General features: G+C 42.0%; 2 protein-coding genes across 11 annotated transcripts in view; one reads left to right on the top strand and one right to left on the bottom strand.

The window, feature by feature from the left end:
- CHST11 (carbohydrate sulfotransferase 11) overlaps positions 1–10,325 on the top strand; it is a 214,718-nt gene extending 204,393 nt beyond the window's left edge. For 8 of the 10 annotated variants that reach the window (XM_083401294.1, XM_083401290.1, XM_083401289.1 and 5 more), the window contains one exon: positions 886–10,325. In XM_083401294.1, the coding sequence (XP_083257420.1) occupies positions 886–1,740 (855 nt within the window). In that variant the 3' untranslated portion in view covers positions 1,741–10,325. The remainder of the gene's footprint in view (positions 1–885) is intronic. The other 2 variants (XR_014502518.1, XR_014502519.1) reach the window with 1 other exon arrangement.
- Positions 10,326–15,419: 5,094 nt separating this feature from the next.
- SLC41A2 (solute carrier family 41 member 2) overlaps positions 15,420–23,431 on the bottom strand; it is a 49,484-nt gene continuing 41,472 nt past the window's right edge. The window contains exon 11 of the mRNA XM_083401277.1: positions 15,420–18,462. Coding sequence (XP_083257403.1) covers positions 18,277–18,462 — 186 coding nt within the window. The 3' untranslated portion in view covers positions 15,420–18,276. The remainder of the gene's footprint in view (positions 18,463–23,431) is intronic.

Here is a 23,431-nt window from a genome sequence, read left to right as displayed (position 1 = left end):
ATAAGAGGCCAGCATCAATAGCAAAGAAAGAAAGAAAGCTTCAAGAAAGCACTTTTGACTGCCTGTCCTCCTCTGAGAATAGCCGAGGTGTCCACACATTTTATTTCACTTGCCAAGGTCACAGCCAATGAGGAAGCCAAGACAATTAATCCTAGAGTGAGACAGACATCAGCAGCAAGAGTACATACTGTGTTCATTTTCGAAGGCTTTTTGAAACTCTCGGCCTCCTGCTGCGTCTCAGCAGCAAAGGTCAGCCTGAGTTCTGCTCTTCCGTAGAAATGAGTTTGACTGCAGGAGCAGAAAGAACTTCATTTTCTATATATAACTACGAGAGTTAAGATGTTTCAGACAAAGTACACTGAAAATACATTTGGCATTAGGATATACGTGTATCGTTCTTCAATGCTTGAGCGGAATGGAAACCTTGTAAAGTATGTCTGCTTGCATGCATCCAAATTCTTCAACCTTGGTGATTCTGTGCGACTGACCACTGTCCCTGCAGATCATGCCTATGATAATAGCCAAGATTATGATAGCTAGGGATGGGACCTCCAGATTCTGAGGCATCAGGGGTTGATTGCCTTCTTCCTTACTGTTTTGTGAGCATCCAGCTGGTCACTGTTGGAATGCTGGACAGGATTGACTTTTAATCTTACCCAGGAAGGTAATTCTTATATGCAGGATGTTTTAGCCCAGGGTTGGTCCCTTGCCAGACCACATTACTAACAAAGACCAGCAAAGGTTCTGCAGCCTTGTGTGTTGCTGTGTTGTTAATACATCAGAGGAATTTGTGTATAGAAGTAGGTTTTGGATTTCTGCCCAAGATGGCAGCAAGTGTTTCCAAACTGTACTGAGTTATCCGCTTTTGTTCTTTTCTTTACACAGTTGGAATTATCCAGCACTGCAATCCTTCATCAGATCCGGAGGGATCAAGTCACGGATACATGCCGAGCCAACAGCATGTCTAGCAGGAAACGTCGTGTGCTGACACCCAACGACCTCAAGCATTTGGTGGTTGACGAGGATCATGAGTTGATCTACTGCTACGTCCCCAAAGTGGCCTGCACCAATTGGAAGAGAGTCATGATGGTTTTGAATGGGAGGGGCAAATACAGCGACCCGATGGAGATACCAGCTAACGAAGCCCATGTCTCGTCAAACTTGAAGACGCTCAACCAATACAGCATCCCAGAGATCAACCACCGCTTGAAAAACTACATGAAGTTCCTGTTTGTCCGCGAGCCTTTCGAGAGACTGGTGTCAGCCTACAGAAACAAATTCACCCAGAAGTATAACACCTCCTTTCATAAGAGATATGGAACCAAAATTGTCAAGCGCCAAAGGAAAAATGCGACCCAGGAAGCCCTACATAAAGGCGATGATGTGAAATTTGAGGAGTTTGTGGCTTATCTCATAGACCCTCACACCCAAAGAGAAGAGCCATTCAATGAACACTGGCAGACTGTATACTCTCTGTGCCATCCCTGCCACATCCATTATGATCTCATAGGGAAATACGAGACACTCGAAGAGGATTCCAACTACATTCTTCAACTTGCAGGAGTAGGAAACTATCTCAAGTTCCCCACCTATGCAAAGTCTACAAGAACTACTGACGAAATGACTACAGAGTTCTTCCAGAACATCAGTTCAGAGCACCAAACACAGCTGTATGAAGTCTACAAACTTGATTTTTTAATGTTCAATTACTCAATGCCAAGCTACCTGAAATTGGAATGAGGTGGAGAGCCAGAGAAAAGGGAGAAAAAGAGGGGGAAAGAATATGAAACCTGTTTTATTTAAGATTTTTATTTGTCACAATTACATATGAAGAATGGGTTATTTTGTAAGTTAATATTTTCTTCTTTTTTTGAATGATGCTGCGAGCAGCATAGTTGGAAATCTATTATTTAAATTGTCGGTAAGAAGGGACAGCTCTGTTTGCAGGGTAAGAAACCTGCGGCGGCTGTAGCTCTAGATGTGACTAGTAACTGCAACACTGTTTGGTGCGGGGCGCGTGGGGGGGTATTATTTGTGTCCTGATGAATTCTTTTCCTTTTGCATTCTTCATAAATCTCAGCCTTTTATGTTATTTATGCTTATTTAAGAACACAATAGATTCCTTGTTAGGAGCCAAGATGCAACACTGTGTGGACAAAGAAAACGTTTCCTGTGCATTCCTTGCAGGAGTTTGTCTCTCTGTCCCTAATGTCATTACTGAATGTTCCACTAGTGAAGAATGTGTGCAAATAATTGGAAACATTGGAACAGGAATGGGTTTAAGGGGCTCAGGGGGACCCTCCCTTGAAATATATATGTCAAAACCTTGTGGTTCTCTGATCTGTAAGACACACTTTTCTGCCGATGATCACACACAGATGAAGGCACAACGTTTGTCCACAGGGACGCAAGGTCGGTGAGGCTTTCGCCTTCGAGAATGTATTAAAACATCACACATGTGCACTTCCAAAATGACGGGCGAGGGGAAGGAGGAGAAGAGGACTGCCTTACTCAGTCTCTCCACCCTTAAAAGGGCCAGTCCAATATTAAGCCAGACACTTCAACCACCTCCCAACCTCCTTGAAATGAAATGAGCGATGCACACAATGAGTCTGATGGGAAAACCAAGTCCTTCGGAGATGGTATGATAGCTGATTGGCAACCACAACGTCTAATTTGACCCCCAGGGTGCTCAGATTTTGTTCTTTCTGCAGGGACCCCCTTGCATGTACAATACTCCTTGCGACACCATTGTCCTTTCTCATCTCCCTGTATCTTGGGCCCAGTGTCCATCCCTGGCTTCCTGCAAAGTTGGCTTAACCCAGCCTTCAGAGAAGGCACCAGCAAAATGATTGGGAAGGGGTGTGAATATGCTGCATACACCCTACCCCTAATGCCACATTCCACCCATGGCATGTGCTCCAAAACAAAGAACATCCTGCAACTGAAGACATGATCGTTGGTTTCCCATAAGGCAGAGACAAGGATAGATGTTGGGTGACTCCAGCTCCCATCAGCCCCTGCCAGAATGGCCAATGGTCAGGGGTAATGGGAGGTGCAGTAGAACAACACCTAGAGGACCGCAGGTTTCTTATTCCTACTGTATCCTAATGAGTGAACCAGCACCACGTTCTGAACTATTGCAACATTTTAAGGTTCCCATTGCAAATATGAAATGACAGCAGGGACTCTCCTTTAGGGTGGATCCCTGTGCTCTAGAATACCTGCACAAAACCGAATACCTTACAAAGGAGCAATTTTATCAGAATACCATATATGATGCCGTGTGTGATAGCATTGGCCTTGAAAGGGACAGCTAGAGTTGCTTAAATATATATGTGTATACATGCATAATATTTAAAGTCTGTGACTGAAAGAAATGTGAATGTATCTTGTACAGAGCAAAATTTTCAAATCTCTACTTTGCCAGACATGATGTTAATATCATTTTTTACTTCATACTTGGCATTCCCTTGTTTGACATCAAGATGGATGAGAGGTGATCCATCTGCACTGCCATGATAAATACTATCGGTAGTAATATTATTTAAGGCTGCAGTGGCTAGTCTGCTGAATGGTTAGATGGACCAAACGATTTTAAATTGGTTAATTAAAAATATGTCCCCAGTTAATTGGGCTGCAGCTTTTGAAAACAATGTAGATTTTTATAAAAGTACTTACACAGACCGTAGGTAGCAAGCACCATCTTAGAAGAAGCATTTCTACAATCTTGTATAGAAGCCTTCTAAGGTCGAGCCTCTGTGGTGGGTGCTTGTTATCACCTAAAGCAATTAAAGAATGTGTTTTTTCCTTGAGAACAATTTGAGATTTTTTCTTGAGAACAGATCGGAAAAACAATTAATTAATGTGTTTTTTTCAAATCCCATGATTTATGAAGATTAACTTAATTGGCTGACAGTCCTAATATTATTGTAACATGTAGCCCCAACATGTTGAAAATGATTAGTGGATTTTGAGTTTCCAGCTCGTTTTCCGGAAAAAAATAAAGAGTAGAATCATAAAATCATAGAATTGAAGAGTTGGACACCGAGAGTCATTTAGTCAAACCCCTAAATAGCCCTAGTTAAAGAACAGCATTTCAAGTGCTCAGTTCTCTTCACATCTGTTATCTCAGTCAGTGCTGTGCGGTGAAATTTTTCCTAGGGGCAGAGGCACCAGCTTGCAAGGGCCATTGGGGAGGGCGGTCGACACACACAAACATCGTGCTCCCCCTCCCCAAGCCAGTAAAAGGCTTCCTGGGCTTTGGGAAGGTCTAATGTGCCAGGAACATTGAGGGGATTAGCTTAGTCCCCTGACTGCACAGCACTGGTCTCAGTAATTGTACAGCACTGTAAGAGAGGTTGGTACTTCAGGAGCCAACTTGTGGCACATTTGGTAAACAGAGCCTGATCCAAAGACCTATTGTGGTGTGTAGCACATGCTGGCACTTTGACTTAGCACCACATCACCGAGGAGGATACCAGATATCACATGATTTGAGCGGGGCAGCCCATCATATGCAGAGTCTGGATGAAAGGGATGAAGGGCCTAAAGGCGAAGTAAATCATAATTGGGATGCCCTCAAACAAATGATCCAAAAATTCAAGAAATGTGCTCAATTCAAGTATCATCGGAGAAAGACATTGTTCTGGTGATACTACTGTCACAGGGAATGTTTCCAAAGGCGTGATATGAAACCAGCTACAGAAGTCACAGGAGGCGGCTCCATTTCATTCGGTGAAGCTGGTTCACAGGTGCTGACTGGCACCTCGACTGAGTCGCAGCAAAGAACCTTGAGAAGAGATGCAAGAGTCTCTTTCAGTGCTGCACTCTGTCTTTGTCAGCTGACTTTGGCCTACTTCAGATTTTGCCACCCTCTGTTCCTCAACGTATTGCTTGACAGTGTCTGTGAGAGGACTGATACCAGTAAACTCCTTGCAAACTCAGGTTGTGTATAAACTATTCCATTAAAGCACATTCAATACACATTCTTTCCCTCAGATAACTCTGGGCATTGCAGTTTACCCCTTGCAGAGTTACAATTCCCAGCATCCCTTAATGAACTACAGTGCCCAGAATGCTTTGCGGAAGAGAACGTGCTTTACATGCATAGTATGTGCAGAGGCACAATCAGCAGAATGGGGTAGCAGTGTCCTGGTGTTAAGGGTAGATTGTGCCATGCCTGTGCCAGGCTGCAGGGAGTTGGGGATTTGGGAGTGCTCCCTTATGTAAGCAGACAAACAAACCCACTCTTCCTTTCTGAATTATGCTGAAAAATATACACAGCCAGGGCAGAGATTCACCAGTCATTTTCCTGATGTTTTATAGTTGTAGGCAGTAAGAATGGACAAATCCATCAATTTCCATTTCCCATTTTTCCTATCTTAAATTTGGTTCATCCTATTTTGACATATGTTTGTGAATTGTTGAATGAAAAAGCCTACATGAAAATTCACAACGTATTCAAGTGCATTCTTCCTGATATATACATTTTTTTTTAATGCAGTTTAACTAGTATGTGCATTTTTTTGGTAAGTGGTTTCCACCAGATGGAACACATTTTTGTATGTTATTGTCACTCATATGCATATTTTTGCATTCCACAAGTTTTAGTGTCTTTTTCATATGCATTCTTTTTGATAGAGAACTGCCTCGAAAATTGGAGAAGCGTGAATTTCAAAGGAGAACTTTGGTTTGCTTTGTGCGTCATTTTGGATGGTGCAGATTTGGGAAGTTTGCATTAAAGTGTGAACCAAATGAATTTCTCCCCCGCTATAAACCTATATAAACGAAAATTCAAAAATGAACTGGAGTGGAACACTCTCTTATCCAGTAGAAATTGTTCTGTGTGAGATGGCAAATTGCAATTTTTTTAAAAAATTATTTAATTTTCAGATTTTGAAATTTACAAGCAGTTGTCAAACAACCAAAACAGAAAGAGAATTCCACAAATTCCCATGGATTTCCCTCCTTCCCTCTGTGGGTCCTTACCTTAACTTTTTTTCTTCCTGCATCCTCTCTATTAATCCAGTTCCATTACAACCATAGTCCAATGTTAAACTACAAGTGTCTTTCCAGTCGTACTAATAATTTTAATTGTTTACAATGATTTTTAAGGTAAATTATATATTTTACCCATTCCTTACTGAAACTCTCATCAATTATCAATCAGTGAGATGGCAGATTGTGATACGATGAGTAGTATATTGTCTGTAAATTGTTTTAAACAGGCAATTATAGTTTATTCATTACAAATTAGCAGGGAGTAAGGCATGTATTCTGCCAGTGAAGAGCACTGCAAAGTTTGCTTCTTGTTAGTTTCTTTTTACTTATGGGATGCCCAACTGAGTAGGCAACAAGTGAACTATTTATGATGCAGTGCACTGTTTTTTATCTGTGGCGCTGTTTTGACAGAGATCAGGAAAATACACTATGGGAAGAATAAATTGAATTCTTTTCTTTACAGTTCTCATCTGTCTTGTTTGCCGTGAGCGGAAAAGAGAATAGGATTCCATTTTTGAGGAAGGAGGTGATGATCAAACGCTTTTCGCTTGTCAGTATTGCACTCTAGACTGTCACTACAGGGGGAGGAAAAATTAGATGGTTCAAATAAAAGGTTGGCTTTTGTTGTTCTCTAAACAAAGCTCTGTTATTTTGGGATTGGCAAAGTGTCCCCCTCAAAACAGACTTGTTTATAACTGTAACTTGCCTGAAACAGATCTTCCCAGATCTTAAAGGTTAGAGGGAATTGACCCCCTAGGATGCTGAAATGTGTGTGTGTGTGTGTGTGAGAGAGAGAGAGAGAGAGAGAGAGAATTAAGAAATCTCATGGCTGGGGTCAATTGCAGAGGTCTTTCCCATTTCAACTTTAAAAGCATGGTTGAGTGGCTTTTTAGATCTTGAACCCTACAGTTTTCTCTGTTGTTGGTTTTAGTCTCATGGTTTTTTTAGCTTGCTTTGTACACCACCCAGAAAACCTATTGTTAATGGACAATACAATACAATAAAAGAAGAGAAAATGTGAGTAGATGCATAAATACAATGCTGAGAAGACAGGGTCTCTGCAAGATGGGAAAGAGCTTTAAAACAGGCCCTCTACATGTGACTGCTTCATGCAAACTGCAGCATGAGGTGGTTCTTCATCTGCCAAGGTGTGTAGGGTTGCCAGACCTCCAGGGCCTCTCCATGTGGCAAGTGGAGGATGACTTGAACCTCCTGGTTTGAGAGAGTGCCTTTCATAACAAAAAGAAGATTGTATTCTTCTTTATAAAATTTGTATGCTGCCCAAAGAGCACAGGTTGGTTCACAACATAAAAATACAAAACGAGAACACAAAATACATAATAAAACAAAAATGCAGCTTGGAACCTTCAGCTCAGCAGGAGCTGGCCACAAATTATAGCATAGACACTCAAGGGTGGGCCTGCTCTCCTCATTTCCCAATTAACCTTCATTACCAGCACCCGTCCAATGACATCGCCGGAGGTGTCAGGATTTGGCCCTGAAACTTCAGGGCCTGGGATGCTCCTAATCTGGCAAGTGTGTGTGTGTGTGTAGTCTGTTGTGAGTCACAGAAGGTTCATAGCAAAGGTCTCTCACAGATCCTGCTGTGTTCCCCTCCGCAACTTTTCCTCCCCCTACCAATAGTTCAACTGCTATTTGTTTTTGTTTCTTTTAAAAAAAATCCAGAATGATGAACTTGTTTCTCTTGTGTATTTCTTCAAAAAGATAGGTTGTGGATGTTTATACACAGCGTGCTCATGATGTTTTCCCATTTTCCGTTGCTTGTGTGCGTTTCCTTCCAAGGCAGTGAATTTTCATGTTGGCTTTGTGTCCCCAAACTGCAGGATAGACACTGGTGGAGGAAGAGGGGGCGGTGGAAGCACACTGCCCCCAGCATTACGAACCTGGTGGGGTGCTGTCCTGGCTGCCCCCCCACGCACTGGGTGCCACACCCCCGCAGGTGGCGCACCACGCCCCCAGGACACGCCCCACGCCCCAGCGGGCGGCGCACCATTCCCCCAGAACTTGCGCATACCCCTGGGACGCGTGCCAGCCACACCCCGCCTGCTCTCCCTCCCTCCCCGGTGTTGGAGCATGAAGCTCGGCCACTGAGGATAGAGCCCCTCTAGTTGGGAGCAAGGTCTTCATATGGATGCCTGAGGCCTGGGACAGGAGTAATCTATCATTGTTCTTTGATGAAATCCTGCCACGTTCTGAGTGAGTCCTAGTGACCCAAAAGGGAAGGGACTGCCTTCTCACATTCTTTAGCACCTGCTTTCCCTCATTCAGAGTCCCTTGCACAGCAAGTGCAACTCTGTGTAGGAAATCGCTCACCAAACAAATGGTTGCAATGGGTTAAAGCAGGAGTGGGGAACCTGAGACCTTCAGATGATGTTGAGCCACAACTTCCATCCTCCTCCTTGACCACTGGCTATGCTGGCTGGCAGCTATTAGAGTCTATCTTGTAGAGGACCACAAGATCTTCAACGCTGGAATAAGTAGAATGAGGCCTCAGGTTCTGAGATGTGCAGTGCATTCTTATGCATATTCAGAGAGAAATTGAGTTCAGTGTGTACAGGAGGGCAGCCTTGGGTACCAAACTGTAGATAGTTAAACCCAGTAGATATGTGTTCTCCCTGTTATGTCTCTTTCATTTGATTATTGCCGTCATTAACATGCTGAAATATGTCTCCCTTGGGTGATGGTTTCCCGTAGGACAGCTACATTGCAAGGAAAGTGATGGACATAATCCAGGCAAACAAAGCTTTACAGAGCAGAGGGCTTCTCTGCCATCAGCCGCAGCAGTTTCTGGAGGTGGCAAGTGGACTCTAGGCTTGGCACCAGCACATGGCATTGTTAGGTAACTGCTTGGGCCACGGCAGGTGGAAGAGCACACCATAGATGGCTGTGCTGGGCACCAGATGAATTGCATCTGGGAACCACCACTGTAATTTCCCACAATGACCCTGAGATATCATCAATTCAAGGCTTTGTGAGTTACTAAAGTAGTGAGGGCTGGGGTGCCACCATTTTAATTTCCCACAATGCCTCAAACTGGCACTGTGTTGGGAGCCTTGTGGGAAATTACACTGGCAACGCATCAGCTAGCACTAGTTAGAGCATTGTTAGCTGCCATCCCTTCCAAGCATGTTTACTAAGCAGCTCATTGGCATAGGCATTGTACATTTTGCCAAGGTTCTCATCAAAATGGCAGCCCTCCCTGCCTATCCCTTTCTGGACGCCATCTTGCTTAACTGACTGCATTCTGTTTCTTACATTTGCCTACAGCATCATGGAACATGCGGTAGAGCACAGAGATAACATTAGGAAGTGACATCATTACTTTTATAGTTCTATGGCCCTTTGCATCTCGGGAACTGTTGCCCATTCCTGTGCTGTCCCCCCCCCCCCTTTAACTGCCTCTATCAGACTGCCCCATTTTGCCACAAAACATATTTATATCTCTGCCCCCACCCCTTCAGCAAAACAAAATGAGAAGTTATTTCCATTAGTACACACTCTCATATTTAAATCCCTTTGCATTTCAGCATATTACTAAAAATGTGTTCAAATGTGTTAGCATTTCTCTAGAGCCAGCCCTACCATTAGGTAGAGGAGGCAACTGCTTCAGACAGCAAATGTTAAGAGGCAGAGAGTGCCAGCAAAACCTTGGAAGTCAGATCTGTGTGGCCTGGCTGCTCAGCCTGCCCTTCACCCCCTAAGCTACTTGCTGGCTGCCCTCAGATGTTGGTGGAGGCAGCCAGTGTGATCAGCTTCCATCTGTGGACATCTGGGAGGAAAATGCATCTTGTTTTTCACCTCATCTCAGACTGCAAACTGTCTGAGCCTTGCATTTCTGTGTAATATTTTCGAAGGATTTAACCAAATGTTATCTACTTCAACTGGCATGTAAGGTGATGCACAGACCAAGAGCTTTTGAAGCTAATTGACCCCTCCGAAGGTTAACTATAGAAAGCTGCACTATTTTCAGGTACAAAAGGGAATGTCCTTAATATTACTCTTGTTACAGAGAGTGTTATTTTCTTACATGCATGAACAATACAAAATGTGTACATATAATTTAACATCTATGTGGGGGTTTGACTTCTTTTTCTTTTTTTTACCTATTTGTATGCAGTAGAAGGCTTGTTGTAGGAAAAGCATATCTGAATATACTGATAATAAAAAAAAAGAAACTAAGTTATACATTGCCAACACAAATGTTAACTGCTTATGAATTGTTCCTTTACACAACACACACACACACAAAGCCATTCAAGCCTGATTATTTTTCTAAGTAACTTCAATTAAATTGAAGAAAATAATTGAAACGTGTGTGTGTTTTTATTGCATGTGATATTTCCCACGTACTCAGCTCAAAATTATTTATGGTGTGAAGAAAGTAGCTAGAGAAAAGTCCCCCCCCCCTTCATAATACTAGAACCAGTGGTGTAGCATGGGTTGCCAGTGTCCGGGACCGCACAGAGTGAGGGGGTGGGAGGGAGGGAGATGCCATATACATGTGCATTCAACTGCCTAACAGCATCCACATGACCCAAGAGACTCCAGCCACTAGATAAGAAGAGTCATTCCATTGTCTGGAGATGTCACTTCCTGGTTTGCATGGATAATACGCTTTTAAAGGAGCCCAGCAACAGAAGCACACAGCTGTATTGAGGCAGCACCGGGTGTTGAAATCTTGTGCCCCCTAACAATTTTGCGCCCGGGGCAGATGCCTCTGTGCCATCCCACACTCACCAACTAGAACCCAGGGACACTGAATGAAGCTGAATGTTGGAAGACTCAGTAGGACAGAGAAAAGGACTTCTTCACATAGCGCAGTTAAACTACGGAATTTGCTCCCAGAAGAGGCAGTGACAGCCACCAAATTAGATAGCTTTAAAAGAGGATTAGACAAATTCATGGAGAAGGTTATCGGTCCGTGATGACTAGGCTCTACCTCCACTGTCAGAAGGAATGTGCCTCTGAATCTCAGTTGCTAGGAATCTCAGATAGGGAACATGTTATTGGCCTACAGCACCTATTATTCCTGAGCATTGTTAATGCTGACTGGGGCTGATGGGAATTGTAGGCCAACACTGGACAGCTACAGGTTCCTTAACTGCTGCTTTAATGGTTTTTTTTCTTTTCTTAACTAGACATTTAGGTATTCTTGTGACTTCTCACCATTGTCTTCCAGCATGAATCTTCAAGAGCAAGATTGGTCCTAAACTGAAGTGATGTGGATGCCTTAAAAAAAAGATACAGGAAGATTTACTTGCAAGTGTTGACATGTCTCCTACCATGTTGTGACCTCAAATTTGATGCTATTTAAAACTCGAGAGTTTGAGATGTTTAATTGAGCACGGGGCGTGGGGTGTGGAGAAGTTCCTGTGCCAGCAATGGCAGACTTTTGAAAGGCGTTCTGACCTTAAAATTGCCACGATTATAGACCACACAGCTCAATTCTTTCCCCATCCATATTCCACATCTGATTTTATGCAGGGAAGAGAAAGACATTCCAGGAGTCTGAATGATAGCAGCGCTCTGTTCATATTTATCTTCATGAGTGAAAATGGTAATTTGTAAATGTTCCTGCCATGCCCGAGTTATTGCTACATTTGTCTTCAATCAAACGGTGCCGCATAATGGATTGGCCATCTTGTATTAAATGTACATTATTACTTTGGTATAAAAATGTTATTAGAGTGAATGCAATAAGCTTTTATGTGCAATTTGTATAGCAGAAAATGATTTTTAAAATGTAGCTTTGCAGTATGGAGAAATGAAATGACAAGAACTTTGCTGATCAGATATTTCCTCCCCACACTGCCCCAAAAAGTCTAATAGCTTCAGAGAAGGAAATGCAATTTAGATAGGGGGACATAAAATAGTTTAGAAATAGGGTGCAATCACAGAAATAGCAAACCTGGCATATCAGGAACAGTTACATTGCCTCACCTATGAACTTTTAGGATTATAGAATCCTAAAATTGGAAAGCTCAAATATCATCCTTAGATGTAGGCTTACATGCACATAACATTTGGGGCAAATAAATAAATCCACACTCCTATATAGATCTTTTACTTGCTATTTCTGCCCTGCTTTGTTAAGAACAAGATGCATAGATGCTTTCTGTAGAGAAGAATAAATTTGCATGTATAAAAATCAGACTATGACTGATCCAGCAGGTAGCAGTTTCCCTTCCCCTGCTCTTTGAAATCGCCCTGCACAACTTACTCCATGGCCCATTTTAGCAATTAGGACTTGATCTCACTGCCTCTCTCCACCTGCTCCCACAGGCACTGATCCACATGCAGCAGCAGCACTCCTTTTGCCATGACGCCTCCCCGTCCTCACCTCCATTGATAGCCCTTCTGCAAACAGAGAGCTGCATTTGAAGAAAAGCTGCAAACACAGCCAAGTGCTCTGCAGTAAGACTGAAATGGATTTCCCCTCAGAATTTTAAGTGCCATTCTTGCTACCCAGCTCCCCCTTGGATGGCCTTTGCTGCTATTCTGATCTGCTACTTCGATTAACCAGCTCTCTCTCTCCCCGCCCTCCATGGTAGCACTTGAAAACTGCTAAGAAGTGACCCTCTGCTCTTCTGTTCTCCAAGTGAGACAGGCTCCCAAAACATTTCCATCTGCCCTCCCTCAGCCCCTCAAATCCAGACCTAAGCTGCTCCTGCCTGCGTGGCACTTCCCTATTGTCTTCCCCTTTTTCTCCCTTGCTGTTGCTCTCGTTGCCAAGCAACAGGAATGGGCCCGGCATGTGAGAGAAGCACTGAGCAATTACCTTCCAAGTTGTTAGCATCAATGTGCTTAGGTAAGATAAGGGAACTTCCAAAGATCAAAAACAAACCACAACTCTACCGTCTTGGACAACCTATGGGGGAGTGCTCATGGGGCTGTAGAGAAGGAGACTCGTGAAAATGTTTGCGATTATGCTCTTTGCATAAATGCATATATTTCACTTGGAGAGTTAGTGTTTCAGGAAATTGGATCTGGGAGTTATTTTTCCATAGATGTGTCAGCTCCCACCACAAGTCACATAACGACCAAAAATACATCTGCAGATATTCTCGAATCAATGTAGATCCAGGAGATTTTCAGCTTATGTCCTTGAACAATGAAGTGTGTTGAAACAGAAACCAATTGAATTCTGCTATTTCTAGCTATCAGTTAGGGCGAGTCATTGGATTGGCAGACTGTTTCACTGATCTCTCCAGCAGTCCAATTTGCTAACTTTTCACGGTAGAGTTTGCTGGTGCACAGGGAGAAAACCCTGCCCACTTTGCTTCTTCCCTGCTCCTGCTGTACCACCAGAAATAAGCCACAATTTAGCTTAACACTATGTCAAAACCCAGGCTCACTGTCTGTTGCCTCCAAACTAACCACAAGCTGTAAACCAAGAGCAAACCTTGGTTCCAGCTCATGGTTTGTTTGGAGACAGACAAACCTCAAGCCTGGGTTCAGATATAATGCCTAACTATGGTTTAACTCCAGGTAACTCAGCAGCAGCAGGGAAGGATCAAAGCAGCCGCAATTTTCTCTATGTGAACCAACACACTGCACATTCACCTGTAAACCATGGTTGAGACTGCCTATGGTTTAAAGTGGGGATACAGACAAGGCCAATGATTGGATCACCGTTTACTTTAGTGTCCCCCAAGCTAAGCATAACTGTGGTTTAAAAGTGATGTGTTGCAAGCATGCTGTCAACCTTATCACATCATGCCTGAGAATTACTTCACGGTGAGCTCCATTTCAATTTCAGGAGGTGTAACATTTCCCAGAGGTGCATATTAATTGTGGCAAAGTGTGCTGCAATTGTAGAGTTGTAATCTATTAAACATTAATGTAATGTCATAAGCTCTTAGGTGAAAATGCTTCTAAATATTTATTAAGACATGTAAATGTTTAAAGTACAATTTCAATACCAAAGAAGAAAACCTGATCTATTCTCTGTGCTATTCTGTTGCATGTCTTAATGGTGTTTTGCCAACTTGAAGAGTGCCCCAGTTGTTGTTGCAATCAATTCTTATTTACTCAGACACCCCAATTCTTTGATAAACCAGACGCTCATGATATATCAAAGGGAGGCACTCCATTGGTTGCCATGACCATCTGTATCCATCCAAAGGCCACCATTTCCCAGGACATGAACCAACAAGTCTTTACAAACCACATGTTTATAGGCCAACATAAAGCAAAGTTATGGTGTGACCATGAAGATATGTTATGGATATATTATAATATTGGCATAATCTAGGCCGCCACATAGTTTGCAACTAGACCTAGAATCAAAATTAAATTCTTCAACGTCAAAAGGAGGAATAAAATAACCTTGAACGTCTTAGGAAGATTGCTGGGTATGGTTCATTTATCAGTGGTCTCTCTGATCTCATATGATTGTGTTGTATGCTATTCTGGGCACTTTTAGTATTAAGCGTCAGCCCCACCCAGCATTCAATACCAAATGAAAGACCTAATATTTCTGCCTAACAGCAATTGCAGATGAAACACGCTGCTTCTACTGATTTCCTCAAGACATTCAGGGACCTTCAGAGCGCCGCAGCACACATCCCCATTCCTGTCCTGCTCAGGTCCTCCTTTGGATATGTGGTCATAACTGGGAACAAGAATGAACCTATCAGTTGTCACACTAACTGAGCCAAGCTTGTACGTTTGTGGAAGAGGTTAGTGGCAGAAAAGAAGACCCAACCATTGCATCTTATCCTTCTTCTGCAGGGCACCAGCAAGCTGTAAAATAATTATTAGAGAACTGTAGGGCTCTAATATAAAGGGAACTTTACAGTAAGTACAATATGGCCAAATCAAGTCCTTGCATGAGTCTTTTAAAAGGTATTCTTTGCATTAATGTTCTACCTGAAAACCCACCTCACACATAATGCCTGTGTACATTTAATGGCAGATGGTTTGCAGTGGTGGCCAAACTTTTTCCAAAGAGGGCCAGATTTGATGAAGTGAAGGGCTGTGAGGGCCGACCAAAGTTGTTAACCTCTTTTTAGGATTGAAGTTTTTGAGCTTTTTTTATGATTTTGCCCCAAACTTGTTGAGCTTTTCTTTAGGATTGATGTTGTTGAGGTACTTTTAGGATTTTACCTCAGGAAATAAACTGCCACAGGGGCCGGATTGAACCGACCAGCAGACCGGATTAGGCCCCTGAAACAGACTTTGGACATGCCTGGTTTGCTATTGCTGCCACACACACGTCCCCTGGCAATTACTGCTTACCTTTCCTTATATTTCCATATTTTATATATCTCCTTATATTTAAGTAGTATGACAGAATGTTATTCTGGTCTGGTATGTTGAGTACATCTTAGGCACCGGCATACACAAATCTGGAGCCCCAAACAAATTAAAGTAGCACACATACACTAAATGGATAGTGATATATTAAAAACAGAAGAAATTTTATTTGTATTTTTCTCAGAAGCTATGTGGGTTTGGTTCCAAAAACTTTAAAATTCCATAGCCTCTTCAAACATTAAAATATTTTTCATCAGACCATAATTCCACATAAAGGTAGCTCAACCAGAATTAAGCTTAATTGCTTCTAGATCTATATCCCCAAATAAAAGGATTCTGAGTTATCACCAACTGCTTTTTAAAACAAAATGAATAGGAGTGCTATCTACAGTACTACAGACAATGTACCGTTCTGATTAATGCTAATACAGACTAAGGGGAACAAGGGAACCTAGAGGACAGTCCAATTTCCCTTCACAATTCTGAAATATTATTTTATGTGCTAGCCTTGCAATTCCAGCAGCAAAGCAGTCCGGTCATAATTATGCAAAAGCTTTTAATGCTTTTAATGTGTGGGGAAAGTTATTCATGTAAGGTTTCAATTAGAAAGCCAAACAGCTGCCAGCATCTTGAACTGCTTTGAAGATGAGGGTACTCAGCGAGCAACTAGGCCTATGAACTTTTTTTTGGCTATATCAATAAAAGTCAGCATGTGAAAACTGGGATCTCGTACATAACTTTCACTGCCTAATTTGCATATCCACATTTGAAATAAATCAACTAGATGTAACTTGGACATCTGAAAAGGGATCCACCTTGTGCAGATTCCATTGATACTAATGGGAAGTCCAAAATGCCCATTCATTACAATTAAACTTGTGTGGCCACATTTGTGGTTTGTGGAGGGGGGAGCGGTTGCACTGCCATGGTTTAAAAAGTTATTTGCTTCGTTTATAGAACACCCAAGGCAGCACACAAAGCCAACCATAAACCGGGTGCTCTTACCACCAAATCCTCACATTCCAATTACATAAATAGCGATAAGGCCTGTAAAGTTGGGGATATAACATATAATGCTGCAGAGCTGCATTACACAAATGAATTTCAGGACTGCAACCTGCCTGAAAGCTCCCGTACTAAAATGGGAAAATGTGGTGTTGTTTTTTTACAGATATTTTGAAACACAAAACCTGAAATGCTGCAGACACGATGGGAGCTATTCATTTCTTTATCAGTGTGCCACAGGCACTAGTCAACAGGTACCTGTGATACTTACATAATCACATTCTACAAAGCACTAATTGCATCACACAACTGACATACTGGGCGTGGGCAATGACATTTTCTCAGACCAAAGTATTCTGGTTTATTTCATTCTCAGTTATGAAATTCCCCCAGTTTGAGTGCTGGGGAAATCTATTTCTTTAGAATAGCACTGTTCTGAATTGAAAGATGCCTGAATCCTCTAGAATGTTAGAGTAGCAACCCCAATCATTTTCGCAGTAAGGCTACGATCCTATGATCCCTGTGAGGTTATTCCAGGAACTATAGGACATTGCACACCTGAGCAGAGGAGGACCATCCTGAGAGGCTTCCTCATTGCAGATGTAGAAACCTCCACAGCTGGTGCTCTGATAGGGGCAGGGAGGGATGGGACATGTTAGGGATGGATCTGGGATCTCTGGGATCCAAATTACTTCCATCTCCTGACATTACCCACCCCGCCAACAATGGAGCGAAAATACACCAGCTCTGGAACTGGCATGCTTATTTTCTCTCTGACCTCCTGTCCTTGCTGGTATAAACCCAGCAGAAATTTCAAAGACCATATCTGCCAGAGATTCTTAAAGACTAGCTCTTCTTAAAGGCTAGAAACTTCTTAAAGAATAGACCTGCCAGAGATTTTCCCTCCCCTGCCTCCATAGGATTGCTCTATCCAATGATCATTTGGGAAAAAGCCCTGAGCAATCTCACACATTTTTACTCAGAAGCAAGTCCCACTGAGTACCGTAGGGCTTGCCCCCCAAAAGTAAGAGCATACAGGACTGCAGACTAAAATTCCAGCTGCCACTTGCTGGATGGAATTGTGTGGCAGAACTACTTGAATTTGTCCACGGTTTCTTTCTCTTCGACTATTTCTTAAATTTTAAAAAAAAACACCCTTTCACCAATTCTCTCTCTTCAGGATCTATATTGCAGTTCCCCCATAATTACATATCAAAAGCCCCACTTTTTTCTTCTTAATTTCCAATACTTTACAATAAACTTCAAAAGACAAAATTGAACATTTTAAAACTGTGCCATTGAACCTTTTAAAATACAATCATTAATACAACATTAACGTCCATGCATGATAGTACTGAGTTATCTCTGTTAGAAACTTCTTTCCCACTTTCAGCTGATTAAACAAGTTTTTGGACTAGAAGCTGCTTTATTCTGTCTCACCTGTGACTAAAAAGGAGTGTTGAATACCCTGTAAAATGTCCTGCTCGAACTTTTCTTTATTACATGCACAAATCATCTGTTTTACTTATTTAGCAAATGGTGTCTGATTCCAGAAGATTTAACTATAACTGTGAACCCATTATAAGTTGAAATGCAGTCAGGCTGTTCACTGAAAAGTAAATTTGTGATGAAGAGACACATCAGTGGTTAAGTCACATCTTTCTGCTACTAATTGCCCATAAACTACGTTTCTGGACTTTGTTTCTTGTTACAATACTGGCTGGCCTTTCTCTTTCTGTGGCCAGCAAGAAACAGCCACACTCCCCTGCAGTGTAAAAAATATTTAAAGCCTATTTTCACACTTCCACATTCCCCCCCCCCTTTTTTAAATTAAGGCGATTTGATATCAGTGCCACCTTTAAGTTACCATAATATCCGAATTCAACCACTGTTTTGAAGTCCTTCTTCAGATGAAATGGTAAGCCAAGTGGTCGTCTCCTGTTTGTCATCTTCATCTAATGGGATCAGCTAGTGTGCTTGTTTGCATTATTAGTCTCCTACATCTCCATCTCTATCACCAATGAGCCACAGAAAGTGAAAACTCATGGCAAGTAAGGCAGTTCCAAGAAGATCACCAAGAGCAGTAAGGTAAGGGATAGAAAAACTGTCAGGATCTTTTCCCTTTTTCCAGAAGTGGTGAACCATCCAGTCAGCAATCCATAGCAATGTAAACACCTATGGCAAAATGAAAATATATATATAAATCACGTTGACATGATATCTATGGCAGCATCTGAAATCCACTATTTCTACTAATTTATTTGAATAGAAAGGTTGAGCTCATGGTTCTTTATGCATTTTGCAAAGATTGCCTGTAGGCTAAAAAATAGACAAGATTAAGATTTAAATCAATTTGGGCCTTCAGGAAATAAAGACTTACAAGCCAAACTGTTCCTGTATCAAAACACACAAAAGATTTCCTGAGTCCAAAACAATTTAAAAATCGGGCACGTCCACTGTGATTTTTGGTATACAGACTCAATGTTTCAAATACCATTTTGAAAGCGTGCGTTTTCTTAAATATTATTTAAACAGCTAAAATGGAAAATTAGATGTTACAGTATTAGGCACACTGAAATAATTTAATACTTCTAAGAGAATCCCTACCTTTGATTTGTACTACAAAAGAATTTTTAAGATGTAACCATATGGTTTTCAAATTAGCAATTTTCTGTCCCTTTTTCCATTATGAAATATGTATAAGTTATTCAGATACATCTCCCTGCTGAAAAGGCGGCTCTGTAGCCTCAGCTAATTATGCATGTGCTAGGTGTGCTCCTCTCTGCAAACCAAACAAATATATTTGAAAGCACATGTTTTCTTTGGAAGAGACTGTCAGATTCTTTGAGGCAGCTCCTCTTTTACCAAAGCAGGCAGAGAGCGAGACTAGGGACAGTGATGCCAGTCTTTCATATCCCCATCCCGCAGAAACTGTCCATCTCTGGGCTCCAAGACATAAACGTGACTAAATAATAATAATAATAATAATTTATTATTTATACCCCGCCCATCTGGCTGGGTGCCCCCAGCCACTCTGGGCGGCTTCCAACAAAACACTAAAATACAATAACCTATTAAACATTAAAAGCTTCCCTAAACAGGGCTGCCTTCAGATGTCTTCTAAAAGTCTGGTAGTTGTTTTTCTCTTTGACATCTGGTGGGAGGGCGTTCCACAGGGCAGGCGCCACTACCGAGAAGGCCCTCTGCCTGGTTCCCTGTAACTTGGCTTCTTGCAGCGAGGGAACTGCCAGAAGGCCCTCAGCACTGGACCTCAGTGTCCGGGCAGAATGATGGAGGTGGAGACACTCCTTCAGATATACTGGACCGAGGCCATTTAAGGCTTTAAAGGTCAGCACCAACTCTTTGAATTGTGCTCGGAAACATACTGGGAGCCAGTGTAGGTCTTTCAAGACTGGTGTTATGTGGTCTCGGCAGCCGCTCCCAGTCACCAGTCTAGCTGCTGCATTCTGGATTAATTGCAGTTTCTGAGTCACCTTCAAAAGGTAGCCCCATGTAGAGCGCATTACAGTAGTCCAAGCGGGAGATAACCAGAGTATGCACCACTCTGGCGAGGCAGTCTGCAGGCAGATAGGCCTGTGTACCAGATGGAGCTGATAAACAGCTGCCTTGGACACAGAATTGACCTGTGCCTCCATGGACAGCTGTGAGTCCAGAATGACTCTCAGGCTGCGCACCTGGTCCTTCAGGGGCACATTTACCCCATTCAGGATCCACACCTGCCCACCTCCTGTCCCCCACAAACAGTACTTCTGCCTTGTCAGGATTCAACCTCAATCTCCATCCATCCTCCAACCGCCTCCAGACACTCACACAGTATCCTGGAAGACAACGTTACATGGGGAATTGTTATAATTTGGGTCTCTTCTTTCAGTTGGCCAGCACCACAACATTAGCAAGGCGATCAAAGGCAAACCTGTCCCCCTCTGCCAAGACTGAAGTTGTGCAGGTTGTGGAGGACCAGAGTGGGTGGGAAAGAGTCTGGAAACAGATGTGACAAGTGGGAATATGCAGTGGCATTTGGGCAGAGATTGCATTACTTGGGGGGGGGGAATAATTATTAGAAATTCTAATAAAGAGGAATCTAAGCTAACTAAAGCACATACCATTGTGTCGTTTATCTAAAAATGCTTTCGAAACTGAAGTTTCACATTCAAATATATTCCTGATTGCTCAGGACATTTGAGAAACAGCTATGTGGGGTATGAAAAGAGAAATACTGGAGACAAGGTGATTGAAATGTTGCTTCTCCTTGGGTAGAAAAGGAAAGCAAACTTGAAGGGAAGCAAATATTTATATCACAACAAAATGTAGGTTTTTCTGCCTTCCTATTGTCGTAAAGAACCAAAAGCCTTATAGGCCACATTTGAACATTATGTTAAACCATGGTTTAGCATAATATAAACCACAATGAGCTGTGCCCCTTCCTCTCCCCTTCCCTTGCATGGCTTCCACTTCTGATTAACAGTGCTTTGTTGCACTGTCCAGACTAACAAATAATATTAATATTAATATTGGCTAGTTTAAAACAAGGCAACAGCAAAGCATGGTTTCTGAAGCTGTCTGGTTTAAGTTAACCATAGTTAATGTTAACCACAGTTCTGGGTCCAGGCAATGCAGCAAACAGTGATGAATTAGAAGTAGAAGCAAAGTTTTGAACTCCTTTCGGCAACATGAGGGATGGAGAGGTGGCGTGTGGGAGCCTGAGGTTTGCTGTGGCTTGTTCACACACACACTACACTATGGTTTAGCACAATGTGTAAGGAGACAGCACAAATACACCTCCTTATATTTTCCAACCCCAAAACCCAATGAAGTGAGTCTGTGTGTATACATCTCACACTTCTGCCTTGCCTTAAGCTTCCATTTATAAGATATGCACCAATTTGGTACCATTATTAATAAGTAGTTCTAAATTTTTTGTTTTGACTGCAGTCACACACAATTCTATTCCCTGGTGGGAAGAGAGAACTGGCACTATTACTAGCAGAAACCCGCTGGAACTCTGCCCAGTTCTGGTCTCCCTTATGTTCCGTGCTTTTCTATTCCTGTTATGAATATCAGCTTGTTATCTCACGTAACATCTCCACTGCCTCTAAAACTAGTGATGCTGTGGTCTAATGTGGTTCATTCGTCCTTCACACTGAGTAGCACTCTGGACCAATGATCAGTTTATCTAGGTTTTCCCATTATTTCACTTTTCATCAAAAATATATCAGATCTGTACATCTCTATTCTAAAAACATGAACAAGAACCAAAGCTGGGTTGTTGAGTAACTAATGTAGTCCAGAACTGGAATTAGATTTAAACTGCAGCTCAGTCTTAAGATTGAGTCAGACAGTAGTTCATTAACATACAGTTAGTCCTCAGAAAGTGAGTTTAAATAGTGGATTTCTACACATTAAATCGGCTTTGCAAATGGTAAAACTGGTTCTCACGACACAGTCAGTCAGACCATGCAGAGTTTGGGTTGCCATGTGGTCCAAACTGGGACTCATGGCTAAGTCCTCTTCTCCCTAACTAGGAATCCTAGGCAAGGTTTGCCAAATATCCTAGCTCAGCTGACTTGAAGAAAAATATTCAGGACATGAAGAGTTAAAGCTTATCCACACTTATCTTTTGCTCTGGTCTTTCCAGGCACAGGTCCACGCTTAAAAGCTCTGTGTCCAAGCACAAAAACCTGCTCTTTGGTGCTCGATCTGAGCAAATGTCAATTCAGGTTTACTGCAGACTGTCGTTTGCTCCAATCGAGCTTCAAAAAGTGGGTTTTCACAGAGAAAACTCTGGAGCAAAAAATAGGCTGCTTGGACACTGAGCTTTAATGTGCAGATGGTGCCTGGAAAGAGTGGAGGAAACGTAAGGGTGGCCCTTACTTGTCAGGATACTAGAACAGTCTCATTAGGGCAATAAACATAGAGATAATAGGCTGTCTTTATATATAGCTGAAGCAACAACGGTCAACACAAATGTGCTCTTATTATGCTTTTGTTAATTTTTCTTCTCAAAATGTATCACCATCTGCTTTTCGAATTTTGCTTTAAGCCAATTTAAGGGATAAATGTTCCCAAATGATATTTAATTGCCAGGGGTCTAAACGGAGTGTTGTTTTTAACAGAGAAGGGCTGGCAACTAATCTAATGAATTCTCTGACATACAAGAGAAGGAATATTCAAAACGTGCTGTTTTGCAGGGCAACAACAATTTTGATTCTTAGTGGATACAATCAATTTTATTTTACCCTGCCAAATTTATTGGGCAATAATGTCTAGAGTTTCCCATTACTTGTTTATTCCCAGAGCCCTTAACACAACTGTGTTCTGAGATTTGCCTCGGAGGTGTGAAAATTCCAGAGCGCTCTTTACTGGCTCAGCAGGAACCCGAAGTACAGAGGCTGCCTTTGAAAGTCACAAACCCTGAATCACAAAACTGACGGCTTCCTTACTCCAGTCTGGCCTTCAGTCTGATGATGGCTGACAAGTCTGAAAATGAAGCCTTTTTCTTTATACCCAGCTGAATATAGTTCAAGCAGGCTGTATTTTATTATTATTTTCTCTAAAAAAAAAAGTATCGTTCAATCTTATATACAGCTGTCTCAGAGAAGTTTGTCCTTTTTATAAAGAATACATCAATCACTTGAACGTATGTTTTTTGAGAATAGTTTGTATTCCACTCCAGCATTGCAGATGGATCCAAGTTAATTCAACAAATAGGGACTTCGGCAGAACATATTGTTTAACCATGCCAAGAATATATGCCATGTGAAGTAATAGATATTTTATGCCACCTAAATTATAGAAATCTTCAGGGTACCTCTGAACTCATCTTGTGATGCAAACACATTTTGTGAGGGAATCGTGCATTGTACCTGGGGCCGCAGTGTTCCGTTACTAAAATTGGTACAGTTGTTTTTTTGATATCATGCCAAGTATCTAATATTCTTCTAAAATAGTCAGGCTCTTAGCCAGAAAAAAAAATAGTTGCACATAAGTTCCACTGAAATCCACAGAAAATTTATTTTTCTGTTCAGGAATGCTTTATATGTAGGAAGCTGAGGACCTAGAATGTAAAGGTAAAAGGCAAAGGACCCCTGGACGGTTAGGTCCAGTCAAAGGCGACTATGGGTTT

This window comes from Podarcis tiliguerta (genome assembly GCF_965153285.1).
Source record: "Podarcis tiliguerta genome assembly, chromosome: 10".
NCBI classification, from domain to species: Eukaryota; Metazoa; Chordata; class Lepidosauria; order Squamata; family Lacertidae; genus Podarcis; species Podarcis tiliguerta.
This window is presented reverse-complemented; position numbering and strand designations above follow the sequence as displayed.